Source organism: Colletotrichum scovillei (assembly GCF_011075155.1).
Source record: "Colletotrichum scovillei strain TJNH1 chromosome Unknown Contig00006, whole genome shotgun sequence".
Classification (NCBI taxonomy): domain Eukaryota; kingdom Fungi; phylum Ascomycota; class Sordariomycetes; order Glomerellales; family Glomerellaceae; genus Colletotrichum; species Colletotrichum scovillei.
Window position 1 is genome coordinate 5,084,187 of NW_023336264.1, and position 13,781 is coordinate 5,097,967.

At 51.3% G+C, this 13,781-nt stretch overlaps 3 protein-coding genes across 3 annotated transcripts; 2 read left to right on the forward strand and 1 right to left on the reverse strand.

The window, feature by feature from the left end:
- Positions 1-880: 880 nt before the first annotated feature.
- HER10_EVM0009957 (CFEM domain-containing protein) lies at positions 881-3,090 on the forward strand. The gene is made up of 7 exons (XM_035479428.1): positions 881-1,292; positions 1,346-1,481; positions 1,542-1,723; positions 1,780-1,884; positions 1,937-2,325; positions 2,383-2,450; positions 2,505-3,090. The coding sequence occupies exons 1-7, from the start codon at positions 1,197-1,199 to the stop codon at positions 2,894-2,896; spliced, it is 1,368 nt and encodes a 455-aa protein (XP_035333173.1). The 5' UTR covers positions 881-1,196; the 3' UTR covers positions 2,897-3,090.
- Positions 3,091-3,101: 11 nt separating this feature from the next.
- HER10_EVM0004734 (peptidase family M28) lies at positions 3,102-5,615 on the reverse strand (the record flags this gene model as incomplete). The annotated part of the gene is made up of 7 exons (XM_035474367.1): positions 3,102-3,651; positions 3,707-3,759; positions 3,814-4,135; positions 4,199-4,715; positions 4,789-4,876; positions 4,926-5,043; positions 5,104-5,615. 7 exons carry the CDS (start codon positions 5,613-5,615, stop codon positions 3,102-3,104), a joined length of 2,160 nt encoding a protein of 719 aa, XP_035332533.1.
- Positions 5,616-6,964: 1,349 nt separating this feature from the next.
- On the forward strand, positions 6,965-10,121 carry HER10_EVM0007909 (peptidase family M13). Its single transcript, XM_035477449.1, has 5 exons — positions 6,965-7,329; positions 7,383-7,651; positions 7,700-8,209; positions 8,265-8,546; positions 8,596-10,121. Exons 1-5 carry the CDS (start codon positions 7,167-7,169, stop codon positions 9,646-9,648), a joined length of 2,277 nt encoding a protein of 758 aa, XP_035332943.1. The 5' UTR covers positions 6,965-7,166; the 3' UTR covers positions 9,649-10,121.
- The last annotated feature ends 3,660 nt before the right edge of the window (positions 10,122-13,781 follow it).

Sequence of the window (13,781 nt, forward strand, 5' to 3'; positions counted from 1 at the left end):
TTTCCCAGAACTTTGGTTCAACGGCAATTCCTCTCGTTACTTGACGCCGGCTTTTCCTTGCGCCAAGAGGCTTCGTTGGCATCATCGGCAAGTCGCTGGCAAAGGGGAAGAGCGTACTTACACATCAAAAGAATGGAATGGCTCGCGTTGCGGTGCCAAGCGCGAGCCATGCCCCGAAACGTGATAATACCCGGCCCCAACACATTCTTGAAAGGGATGCTCGAGGCCTAGCGGCCGATCCGACATGGAGTCGACAGGCCGCCACAGTCTAAATCGGAGCTAGTCGTGTCTCTGAGCTATGGTCAAGCTCGACTGTGCCTTCGGCATCTACTGAGGCGCAGAATGGGGCGTAGTCGGAAAAGAGAGAGAGCGAGAGAGAAAAAGAGGCTTAAAGGCATTTTTGAGCCGCATTCGGTTAAACCGCTTCTCGTTTCCGCCAGCACCAGAAGACGGATGGCGAGCCTCCCTCGGCGGTCTTGCCATGTCTGCTTGGCCTGTCGATTTCCAGAAGATGGAAGACGTCCTCGTGAAGGCTCTCAAACTTTAACTAAGCGAACGACCGACCAATCCACACAGACTTCAGGCCTCTGCCCGGCTCCGATCGTCCCCTCGATTCAGATTCTGGGGCGTTGACCGCACCTCAGCCAGAGAAGTGGGAACCTACCTGCAGGACATCTTTCCGCGGGCATCTGAGACTTTGTCCCTCAGTTCAGGGTCTAGCCGTAAAGTTACACCAGGAAACCATGGCCTTTCCCACCCAAGGCAGTCATAGGTCGGACGGAAAACGTGGGATACCGCAGAAGCGTGCGAGTGATGACACTTGAACACGCCCACCCCCTCCCCCCCTTCTCCTCCCAGCGTCAGGCAGTCTTTCAGATGACGGCCCCAGTGGTCTGGGCCGACTTGTCCGCACCCGGAAGGCTACTTTGCCATCTCCGCCGTGGCTTGCACGACGACGCCCCGTCCTCCCCGGCGGCTGATCCGAGCCGTGCCCTCATCCATATTTGTTACCCTTCCCAGGTATTTCCCCCTCTCATGGTTGCACAATTTTCTCTCGATCCTTCTTCTGCCCAATCTCGCACTGCTGGTCTTCCCGACTTTGGTGTTCACCGGAACGCACCCCCACGAGTCCTTGGACGCCTTCACTTCCGTCATGATTTGATCACCACACAATTTGATACCACAGCGAAAACCACATGATTGTTGCGATGAAGCCATATCTTATTTTACTATCTTTCTTGGCAAGCCTGCCATTAGTGTATGGCCTTTACGATGATGTGCCAGATTGCGCAGTAAGTGATTCCAGAATTAAATCTTACTCAAAGGTGTTGACAAGTTACCCAAGTTACCATGCCTATTCGAACCCCTCGACTACACATCGTGCCAGTTCAGTAATTCGACATGTCTCTGCGAAGACATGAACTATAACATGGCCGTAATTCATTGCGTTCGGGTCCAGTGCAGCGTGCAGCAAGCTTTGAGTAAGAATATTATAGCTGTTGGTCGAAAGATGCCGGGAGATGCTAACACGAGCCTGCTAGTTACGAAGAATCGAACATGGCAAGACTGCGGATTCGCTTATCATGATGAAGGTGTTTCCATCGCATGGGTCCCGTCATTTCTCTTCGGAATGGTGACCTTATTTTTTGCCATGCGGCTGGCGACGAAATGGATAGGTTTATCGACTTGGGGTTTGGACGATACAACCATTACCTTTGCATACGTAAGTCTAGCGGAGCGGCCCCGACATGAGGTCTCAGCTAACCTTTGCATTCAAAGGCAATGATGATTGCGTTCTTGGTCGCGACACATCTTGGACGGCAAGAGGGATTCGGAAAAGACATTTGGACGCTCACAGTGGACCAGATTACAAATTTCATCAGGGTAAGTTCGGGAGCTCAACGACATCTAGAACATAACTGACTCGCAAATTTAGGGCTTCTTCGCTTTTGAGATTGTCTACTCTGTGACCCTTGCAGTCATCAAAGCGTCGATACTATTTCTCTACATACGCATCTTCGGAGCACTCACCGAGACTTTCCGCCGAATCTTGTGGGCGACGCACATCTTCAACATCATTGTATGCGTCACATTTGTCATTGTCAACTTGAACCAATGCAAACCTCTCAGCTACTTTTGGTTTGGATGGGATGGCAGACACCCCGGTTATTGCATTGATTTGTCTGCCATGGCCCTCTCTCATGCGGCCATCAACATCGCTCTTGATCTCTGGATGCTGGTTTTGCCAGCCACGCAGATCTATAGGCTCAACCTGCAGAAGAGGCAGAAAGCCGGTATCATGTCTATGTTTGGCGTTGGCATCTTGTGAGTTCAGCCACCCACGTTTGCTATTTTGTCTTTCGACTAATCTGTATGTTACAGCATCACTATTGTCAGTGCTGTTCGCTTGCGCAGTGTAGCACAGTTCAACAAATCATGGAACCCAACCTGTAAGTTAACGTAATCCTTGATTATCAAAGTCCATCTCGCTGACTTGTGATTAGACGACTTCTTTGGCCTGGCACTCTGGTCCCACATCGAGCTTTGCGTTGGAACAATCGTGGCATGCATGCCGGCAGCCCGAGCTCTCGTCCGACGACTCTTCCCCGAGCTCCTTTACGTCACCAACATCTCCACGAATAGAACTTCCACCAGAGCTTCCGGCAACGTCAAGATTGTGTCCCAGGACATTGCAACCATCGCCACGGATGATGTCCCCGAGAGTTCGACAGCGAATTCCACGAAGAAGGATTCGCTCGCCACCCTGATTCCCGATAGAGTCCCGCTGAGGCGACTGACTACGAGCGATAGCTTGCTGCAAATTTCTAAGAGCGATCCTGATCGCTCGTTATACGGAGACTCGCAGAAAGGAAGCAGCAAACTCAGTGATTGGTAAATGTCTATTTGGCTACATGTATTCATAAACAACAACGTTGGTGGTAATGTGATTGGCAAAGGAGTGCGAAAAGTATCGATAATACCCTGACTGTACCGTAAAGCAGATTGATATTTAGATTTCTTTGGAGCGATGTATTAAGATGCAACCCACATCATGTAAAATACTTAAAAAAAGCAAAAAAGAACACACAGGTCTATTCATCTTAGATGCCTAGGATTTCTGCGGCGCGGGAGATTGCAGATGCGCTCTTCTCCACCCACTCTTGGGCCTGCGTCTCATTGCCGGAGCTCAGACTGTCCTGTACGGCGGGGAAGACGTCGGCGCCGTAGCCGTTATCGAGACCGGGAGCACTTATGACATTGTTGAATGTCGGGCGTCCAGGGAGACCGCCGGCGCTCGCAAAGCCACGCGAGAAGTCTCGGTACTTGCTGTTGATCACGTCGATGAGGACCGTGTCGTTGAAAGCGAGGGCTTGCTTGGCCACTGTGGCGATGCGCTCGGCTGCGGTCTCGAACTCGGTAATCGCGTCGTCAATGGGTGATAGACTTAGGCTGGGATAGTCCCCGGCGATGGTCTCATTGAGATCCTCGTAATGGTTTCGTAGCACGCGTCCGGCATTGGGCAGATCCCAGGGGATGATCACATCATCGGCGATATGATATGCGATCAAGGTGAGCCACTGGCCCATTGCCCGATGGATCTTGAAGCCTGGGTCTCCAAACTTTGCCATCCAGGTATACGAATCGTAGTGTCTACTCTCCATTAGTCATATGCGTCATTGAAATCACGTGAATGACTTGGTATTACCCGTGATAATGGTAGACCGGGTCAGTTTTGCCCCCATCGGATCCGATGTCGATCTTGCTTATGTGTCAGTCTCACCTATCTCAACAGCGGTACTTTAGAAGACTTACAGCACTAATGCCATTGTGGTAAAAGGAAGCATAATCGCTGCCACTTCCCAGAGGAGCAATCTCACCCTCAGTAGTATTGAACCACATGTCGTACAAGGTTGGTCCAACACCCCAATCTTCAGGGAAAAGAACCTTCTTCATCATTTCAATGGCGACCGTCTGGATCTCGCCTGACCCAGAAAGAGCAGTTCGAGGACCCGAAACAGCGAAATCGAGGTTCAAATAGGCGACAGCGTTCGTCACGAGCCAAGGCAGATGACTTTCGACCCATTCAGTCGACCCTTGCAAGCCAAATTCTTCAGCATCCCAAGAGCCCAAGATGCTAGAAGTCGAATCAGTTTTGCTCCCTCGCATGAACAATAAAACACAGAATCAGCATACATACATCGTACGACGGGGCTTCCATCCCTTATCCAGAAGCTTGCCGAAGGCTTTGGAAAGCTCTATGAGAACTGCAGAGCCCGAGTTTGGATCCGCTGCACCCCCAATAACCCAAGCGTCGCGGTGATTCCCGATAATGAGGACTTCGTCGGGATGAGTTCCATTGATGACACCAATAACATCCCAAGAGGGAGCAACCGTCTGGTTCATGAAATGGACCATATCAAGGGTGGCACCTGGTGTTGGACCGCTGCTGTAAGTGATGTTCGGCAGTGCGCCAATCCAGCTGCTGCGGTTCACCTGCTCAGCGGACAAGCCGCTTCCATCAAGAGCGGCGAGCAATGGCACCGCATCTTTCATGCTAATGGGCACAGATGGAATGGTTGGGTTGTAAGGAGTCACATCATTCCTGGGGCCATCCTTCTCTGATGCATATCCGACTGTAGAAGGATCACCTGAGTACAGCGAGGAGAAACGGACACTGCCTCTCTGAATCATAGAAGGATTTCTAGCTGGGCCATCTAGAGTCATCCAATGTCTTAGCCAAGTATGTCTTTGTGGAACCTAACGTACAGGGCTACGATATGGACTAACCTGGGTACGCAAGGTAACCGTTTGCAACGGTAATTTCTCCGTCATCAAGAGGGTCGGTGAAAAGAACAGCCCCGATCATGCCGTTGTCCTGAAATGTCAATTTTCTCTAACCATCCCGCAGATTGAGTAAGACATACCTGTGCATTCTTCACTTTGGTTCCTCTGTAAATCGCACCGTACATGGACAGCGCGATCTTGCCTTCCAATTCGATTCCAGCATCTTTTAAAGCCTGGAAGTCTCCGCGTTGTCCGCGACTGCATCTTAGGGTCAGCACCCTTGAAAGCAGTTATTTCGTGGGTCTCAGTTCAACATACCCGACGTAAACATATTCGGCGCTAATGTTGCCGCTTCCGCTCATCGCATGGTAGGCCGGAATTCGGTTGGGATAGCTGGTAGTAGGATCCTCCTCTAGCATGTCCTCAATTAAACTGACATTGTGGACGCTTCCATCTGGTCTATTCAAACTCAAGGTAGTCTCAAGAGGAGCAGTATACCAGATCCAATATTCCTCAATGGAAGCATCCCAGCCAGCATCGATCCACTTTTGTTGCGTCCACTCAGCTAGAGTTCGGTTGTGTCCGCCAAGATGATCTCCAGACGTATAGTAGTGAGACCATTCGTCGAGCGATTTGCTATCAAAGGAGTTCACAAGTATAGACTCATATTCCGTGAGAGAAGGTGGGTATTCCACTGCCATGTCTCGTTTCTTGTGACCATGATCGTGGTGACTGTGGCTCTCGATGCGGCGGTTCAGCGCGGCCCAGTCACGCTGACAAGCGTAGACACTTGTGACCGTCAAGGCCAATGACAGAAGAGATTGTCGCATAATGGAACTATCGCGGTATTCCCTCGATTCACTTGATAATATCGGAGATCCAAAGTTCTTGAATGATCAAGTCATTTGACTTTTAAACATGCAATTTTGAGAATCATCATTTGCTCATCACATCATGAGCCCCTCTTACAAAGTTCAAAAGTTCCATAAGCAAGCAGAATCAAGGCAGAAACGGAGGGAAGACCATTGAGTCTTCTACGACCAATGCCATGGGCCAATCTCACTTGCAAAGCCCGCATTGTCCGCATCTCATGGTGCCTACGTGACATCCTGCGAACTTCCTATCTGGCGTAGCGTTCATGTAATGCAACGTGAGCCAGCGTTGAATGAGCCGAATTCAAGCAATAAGACTGCAGCTTATATCTCCGGAGGATTGGCTGGTGGTGAGGGGTAGTATGAATTTGGTGATCTCAAGCGTGGGGTAGAGCTTGGCGTACGTAGTCACGCGCATGATGAGTTGATTGGCATTCTTTCTTGCAAAGATACCATCGGTTATGTATGCTCAAGAAACCGAAGGGTGAGCTCGGAGTGCTCGGGATACTTCAAGCCGTTATCGGAAATCTTGAACCGCTGGACTCGATGTTTGATGAATGATTATTGATCCGGAATGTCCGGGTTATCCATGATAGCGTGATTCGTGACATTGAATTTTCATCCAGTGTGAACCAACAAAGCAACTTGGAGAGCTAGTTCTTGAGGATGGCTTTCCTCCGTCGAAAGTTAGTCTTTCCTAGTCAGGACTCAGGCCAGAGGCTACAACTACAAGCCACGACCAAGCGCCACACTGGGCCGGCCGAAAAGTCCACCGAGCGCCACGGAGCCTAGTCTATCCAGTCTTTGATGCAAAGATTATAGGTACTCGATCATATGTGAAGATCAGATTACTGTAAAACACAGTACCCAGAGCTACTGCAGGAACAGACATGCTCTGAGGGAATGAGACACTAGACGCGCAATGGTGGTGCATCGAGAGGGAAAGGTGTGAGTTTCAAGCACGATCTACTGCTGAGAGTCCAATATGTATAAATTTCGGAAAGAAAGAGCTCAATCACGGGTTCTGTATTGCGCAAAGTGAGTGACCCAGTGAGAAGCTTACCATTCATTAGCCATCATGAGATTCATGAGTGAGTGAGAGATGAGCGAGAGGCCTCAGAAGCCAAGGGTCCCAAGTTTGAGCGGAGTTTCCCCGGCGCACGTCCCGTTCCAGGCATCCTAGCTCAATCCCGAGGTACTTGAAGTCACTGCCAATTTCGCCCACACGCGAAGTAGCCTCGGCTAAGTCGCCCCGCCAGCTGCACTCCAGCTGCTTCTCCGCTTCAAAGCGTCATCGCCCAGGAGCTCCAGCTCCAAGCTCCCCCCAAAGCTCCGAGAGCTCCATCAGATCTCACGCGATCCACCTCCCATCTGCAACCAACGTCTATCCAGTCATTGGATCTCCCCTTATCAACACACACACACATCTCGATTCTCAGCTGGCTGGTTTCGTTAATCGTCTTATCGCCAGAGCTTTATCAACAGGCCCTCATCACGCAATCGCCCGTCATGTCGGAGAAGGCGCCGCTTATCCCGGAGCCGGAGCAGGGCGTGTCTTACGGCCGGCCCAAGCGATGCCCGTACGCCCAACGGTGCTCTGCGGGTAGAGCTGTTGTCAAGGTCTTCGTCCTGGCTACCGCTGCCGGCTTGCTATACTATAACATCCCTCAAGGTTAGGACCCCTCAGGCGATTTCGTAGACAGCTACTAAAGTTGTTTGGTGTAGCCCAGAAACCCATCCACGAGGAGAAGACGCCCGTTTGCATGACACCAGCCTGTGTCCATGCCGCCTCTGAGATTTTGTACAACTTGTCGCCGAACTACAAGGAGCTAGACCCATGCAACGACTTTGAGGAGCTTGTCTGCGGAGGATGGAGGGACCGACACGATCTCCGTGCCGACCAAGGCGATGCCTTCACCGGCACCATCATGTCCGAGAACTCGGAGCTGCTGCTTCGTCACATCCTTGAGGCTCCCTACCCCAAAGACTCCCAGGTCAGCACAATCAAACCATGGCCGCGACCTCTGCTAACCGAATTCTAGCACTCGTACTTCTCGCCCCTCCGTCTCGAATCCACGGACAAGTCCGCCGATGAGCAGAACTTTGACAAGATGAAGGCTGCGTACGATGCTTGTGTTGACGAGGACAAAATCAAGGAGATCGGCGTCGAGCCCCTCATTCAGATTCTGGACGAGATCAAGAACAGCTACCCACTCGAGGCGGCTGCCTCTGTCGACTCGAGCCCGACCAAAGACACAATTCTGCTCCTATCCCGATACGGAGTCAACGCTTTCGTTGCATCCGGCACTGGTGCGGATGACAGAGACCCCGATACTGTCGTTGTTTCTGTCGCACCTCCGTACAGCCTGGGACTTCCCTCAAAGGAGCGATACGAAGATGAGAAGCTCGTCGAGAAGTACCGCGGAGTTGCAGTCGAGGTTCTCGGTAACATCTACCCGGATGGAAACAAGGACAACTTTGCCAAGGTTGTTGATCTTGAGAAGCTTCTGGCAGCCGCCTCCCCTCCCACCGAGGAGCTCGAGGATGTCACTGTGAGTTGAAGGAACATCTCAGCACTAGAACCCGACGAAACTGACAACCAAGCAGAAAACCTACAACCCCATGCTCATCGATGAGGCATCTGCTCTTGCTCCGGAAATTGAGCTTACGGCCTTGATCCACGATCTCGTCCCCGAGGGTTTTGTCGTTGAGCGTGTCATCGTAATGTCACCCAAGTACATGACTGAGTTGTCTACAATTCTTTCCGGGACCGATAAGGAGGTCATCCAGAACTACTTCATCTGGAAGGCTGTCCAGTCCCTTTCTTCCTACGTTGACGCCGATGCTCTCAAGCCTTACAAGCGTTTCAAGAATGAGCTTGCTGGAAAGGTAAGCTTAACCTGTGCATTCGATCAGCATGATACTGATTAATATCTAGGACCCCGAGTCTGCCCCTGAAAGATGGCGTACATGTGTTGGTCACGTTGACGACGGCTTGGGCTGGATTCTCAGCCGTTTCTTCGTTGAGAAGGCCTTCTCGGCAGAGGCAAAGAAGTTCGGCGACACCATCATCACCGACATCAAGACAGAGTTCACCAAGAAGCTCAAGGCCGCTAAGTGGATGGACAAGGAGACAACCACCAAGGCCATGGAGAAGGTTCAGAACATCATCCAGAAGATCGGCTACCCGACCAAGAGCCCCGATATCATGGATCCTCCCAGCCTCAATGACTATTACAACTCCGTCGACATCAGCCCGGAGACTTTCTTCAAGAACGCACTCGCCGTTCGCAAGTTTGCTGTTGGCTACGAGTGGTCAGCCCTCGGCAAGCCCGTCGACCGGGAGCAGTGGGGCATGACGGTTCCTACCGTCAATGCCTACTACAATCCTCCCGGCAACGAAATCGTCTTCCCGGCGGGCATTATGCAGTTCCCCGTCTTCGACGTCGAAGTCCCTGCCTATATGTCTTACGGTGCCTTTGGCTCCGTCGCTGGCCACGAGCTCAGCCACGCATTCGACTCCACCGGCCGCCACTATGACCAGAACGGCAACTACACTGACTGGTGGTCCGACGCCACTGTACAAGCTTTCAAGGACAAAGCTGAATGCTTCGTTGACCAGTACTCCAACTTCACCGTCCCAGGACCGGATGACAAGCCTCTCCACGTCAATGGACGCCTCACCCTTGGCGAGAATCTTGCGGATGCCGGCGGACTCTCGGCCTCATACCAGGCCTGGAAGCGCCGTGCCCACAAGCACCCCAACAAGGATCTGCCGGGCCTCGAGCACTTCACGCAAGATCAGCTCTTCTTCGTCACGTACTCCAACTGGTGGTGTGGCATGTCTCGGAAGGACACAGCCATCAACCGGATCTATACTGATCCTCATGCGCCCAAGTGGGCCCGTATTCTTGGCACAATGTCCAACAGTCGGGAGTTCAAGGAGAGCTTCCAGTGCAAGGACAAGAAGCCCACTTGCGAGCTGTGGTAAGACGCTTTGGGGGGATCTTTTGGACATTAGCCGTCTTCTGAAGAATGGTTCTGTAACGCTTGTGTGTACAGTGTAAGACCGGTAGTCACAGAATGGAAACCACTTGTTCTCATGAAAATTCCACTGGCGAGTCACTGAATGAGGTGCGAGTGGGATTGTGATCCTTACCCCCTTTCCTGACGTTTAACTATCTGGAAAAGACCGCCATTTTTATCGTAACGCAGGACGAGCGATTCGCAGTACCTGTGCCTATACGATGATGAAAATCGAAGCTGCAAGCCATCAAGGTCATCTTCGTACATGTTTGCACATCCATCAGCGGTTACTGAGAATTGAACCAAGGTTCACGAACATTTGGTAAACCAACCCCTGATCCACCGGGGTGAGTCTACGAAACCTGTGTCTTTCACCGCTGTCCTGCTGTCAAACCGGCTCTGGACAGTGGGAGTTCCATCGCTCAATATAGTGACCCCCTGAGCTGAAGTTGGAAATGCCCGTGGACCAGTCAAGAAGTTCCTGAACATGTCCTTGATGGAGGGCACTGAGGGATACGTCTGTATGTGTCCACGAATGACAGGGATCTATCTCTTACTGCCGTTATTAAAGACAGCCTCCGTAAATCGGAGTCGACGGGATTTCAGGAGCCAAATCATATAATTTAATGTCAAACATCAGACCGCTACTACTCTCGATATGAAAAGGGCCCCCATTTCTAGAGTGCATTGTAAATTTGTATGGGTTACTCTAGCCTCAGAAAGGTATGAACATTCTGAGCCACACACCCTTGATTTTTAATTTAATCGATGCAAGATCGTACGAGCTTAACGTGAAGAGGGTTATTGTTCGAAAGAGTGTAAATAACATTCGTAAAGTACGAAGAAGAAGTACAGACTGCTCCGTGAAATTTTCGTAAGATTCTCAGATCGTCTACGAGCCTTGATATCAGTGACGCCTTTGAGGTTTGAACAAGTTATATCTGGAGTGGTTGTCTTGAAATAGCTGCGACCGTTGAGGTCGCGAACACCAACACAAATAGGAAGCCGATCATCGATGTCGTTGAAATTTCGGTGCGTATGATAGGCTGCCATGGGCGGCTGCTGACTTTGCAGCTCACATTAGCTTATCTAGCTAGCAGCCTGGCAGGCGAAGTAGAGAGCCAATAATAACCCAGAAGTGAAACTCTTACAGTTCAGAGGTTCGCGGAAACATCACTAGGTGGAACTGTTCTAGACAGCAATGTATCCGCGTTGGGTGTACCTCGAGTCGAGGGGCTCTTTGATTGTGGATACCGCGCGGGTGTTAGTGTCTGCGTTGTTCAACTCCTTGAGACAGGCCGGTCCCAGGGGTCATCGTTTCGTAATTGTCGAGGGCGCGGGATTACGGGGCGCTACCAGCCCCGTTGTATGGAGCAGCTTTTTGATGTTTCTATTCTTATTCAATGGGGAGATAGGGCTTTCAGCGCGGGCCTAGACAAGTACGCAATATCTTGTCTGGCCGTCTTTGCTCTTTGCCACATGCACCTATCTGGATTCAGATTCAGCCATGATAGGCCCGGCATTGAAACATTCAATTCCTACGAATGAAGCTGTAGGTGATCGCTTCTTGTGAAAAGTTTGGGACACTAGAGAGATGGACGTCGTAGATAGACAATTCTCTTTACCGAGAATGGCCAATATCTGCAGTTTCTGGGCTTGGCGACTGTTGGTTGATGGCTCCATCAACAGGAAACTGGGGCACTGCATATGTCTCCGGTCATGGTGAGCACATATCTCATCTCCTTCCATTGACGATAGAAATGCCGCATCAAGAAGTTCGCTATTTTGATGCCGATTTTGCGTATTGCATCCTTAGAAAGTAGGGACACTAAGACATAATGTACTCAATTGCAGTGGGCAGACGATTATCTATCTGATACCGTGGCAGACCTCTTTTCGAGCCAAGACTCTGGCGATGACTTGCCTTATTTGTCCATAGAGGTGCGGGAGCTCCCTAGCTTCCATATACGGCCCTGCCGATGGTGGTTGCATTGCAGAGTTTTCAACGTACCTTCGCGTTCTTGAGTGGTTGAATGCGTAGCATGGCGATAGATTGCCATGTCAGCCGGCGGCGATTAGGATAGATTAATCGAAGGGTGTTTAAAAAAATATCAGACCGAAAGGAATGAAGCTTATTCTATATTGCTTTTCGAAATTCAGGGCCGCGAACCCTCATCGCCCCTGCACCTTGGCTTCGCTGCACGACTCGTCGACGGTGGTCCGGCCGTCTTCTTCGTTGGGCGCCGCCGGAGGTAGCCCGCCGGAAGATACGCCGGGCCAGACCCGTCCAGTCGGGTTCCGTGCACGGAGCAGCAAGGGAGGGAGGAGACGGTACACCCGACATGGAAGGATGGCAGAGAAAGTGTTTATTGAGTCAGGGCCCAGAGGGGGGTTTACGGGTTTTGTCGGGCATCGACGTTGATTGATAACGACATGGAACACGCCCAAACCCGGTCACTTTCACATGGTTGCGAGATATTGCACCAGAATATCAGCAACCTGGTCCCAGCATTCAGGAACACAGCACGGTGACCCGGACATGGGAGACTTGCCGGCCGCATCGGGGCTTTACGGAGGCGCCACAGAATTTTCGGTCTATAGGTCGGCGGTTCAATGCTTTACTGAATTTTTAATAAGTTTTGTGAAAAGGAAAATTGGGGAATGCGTTTCTCCGTTGGCCGGGTTTTGCTTGGACTGAGGTAGGTGTTTGGACATGATCCTTGGTTGCTTTGATCTTGGAAAGGTGACGTACAGAGTAGCGTACCCTACGTCGAGAAACGATATGAAGAGGAAGCAGAAAACAAAAGAAATAATCAAAACGGTCTCCTTGGCCCTAGTCTAGCGCGCGCAAACAGGAGCCGGTAGTCCGCGGTGACAGGTTCAGGCTCCGTGGGCTAGCTAGCGGACGGATAGACAACGATGTGAAATTTTGGGCAATTTCAATTTCTACGTACAGGCGCCGGATGATCTGCAACTTTGCATGTCTTGGTTCTTGGACTTGCTTGGACAACCGACGAGTTCCAATACTGCCAAGAAGACTCCATCAATAGAACGCTCCACAGGGGATGTCACGGTGTAGATACAGCAAATGTCCCAGGTTGCCAGGATGATGAGGAATGTTGACGGATGGCTGATGGATGATTCAAGGAGAGTCGTCGTTGACGATGCAACGACTAGTTCTCGGTGGCCGGAGTGGACGGACAAACTTCTTTCTCAAAGGAGAAAAGTGGTGCGGATGGAGGCCCGACGCGTCAACAATCACTTGGCGGCGATGTTCACCACTGAGATATGGAGATGAGGAAAGGCGGTGCATCGACGCAGGCCGTGCGATGCTATAGTCACCGCTTGGTGTTTCTGCTTGTTTCCCTCTGGCAGCCTTTTACAAATACACACCACCTAACAAGTCTCTCAATGTGCTGGTTGAGTGGGTAGTAAACTTGGCAAGTGAGGCTCTCGCCAAGAGGTAGTGTCCACTGCCACGGCGGGAAGGTAATAGTTGATGAGTCCGTCGCTCTTATCATCGACATGGACCCTCTTCTATGATGCGGCGGTGCATTGCCAATGCTGCGAACACGGCAGTGAATGCAGCCGGGCAATGCTTATCGTCGCACCGCGGGCGTTGAGCCGGACGTTTCGAGGTACGCCTTGGCGATGCGGCGGCGGTGTCGCAGTCGTAGTGTAGATGTGATCGTCCTGCGCGCTGGCTGGCTGGGATGCATTACAACAGTAAGACAGGAAGACAAGGCCGTCTTGGACTCCGTTGACCGATTGTGGGCCGCGACTGAAGCGCGATGTGGGCTAGGGAGAAAGGCAGCAGATGGGGATTTTCCTACTTGGCGCTGGGCGTTTTGGTAGATCATGTCACCCAATCTGGCCAAGAGATTGAGCAAGAAGACGAAGCTACCGGAACGGGTTGATGCAGATGCAGATGTGCAAACCCACCGGCGCCCTATTGAAAGCCAAGTCAGCAAGCGAGGAACGTCAAAATGTGCTGGATGAGATCACATGGACAGGGTGTTTGGGTTGCTGCACTAGACTTTGCCTTAGACTCTAGAGAGATACCACGTATGTGCTCTTGACTTGCCTCTATTGGCGATG

Coding starts and splice junctions, on each gene's coding strand:
- HER10_EVM0009957 (XM_035479428.1), top strand. CDS start 1,197: ATGATTGTTGCGATGAAGCCATATCTTATTTTACTATCTTTCTTGGCA. Junction 1,293..1,345: donor ATGATGTGCCAGATTGCGCA/GTAAGTGATTCC, acceptor AAGTTACCCAAG/TTACCATGCCTATTCGAACC. Junction 1,482..1,541: donor CAGCGTGCAGCAAGCTTTGA/GTAAGAATATTA, acceptor CGAGCCTGCTAG/TTACGAAGAATCGAACATGG.
- HER10_EVM0007909 (XM_035477449.1), top strand. CDS start 7,167: ATGTCGGAGAAGGCGCCGCTTATCCCGGAGCCGGAGCAGGGCGTGTCT. Junction 7,652..7,699: donor CCTACCCCAAAGACTCCCAG/GTCAGCACAATC, acceptor ACCGAATTCTAG/CACTCGTACTTCTCGCCCCT. Junction 8,210..8,264: donor AGGAGCTCGAGGATGTCACT/GTGAGTTGAAGG, acceptor ACAACCAAGCAG/AAAACCTACAACCCCATGCT.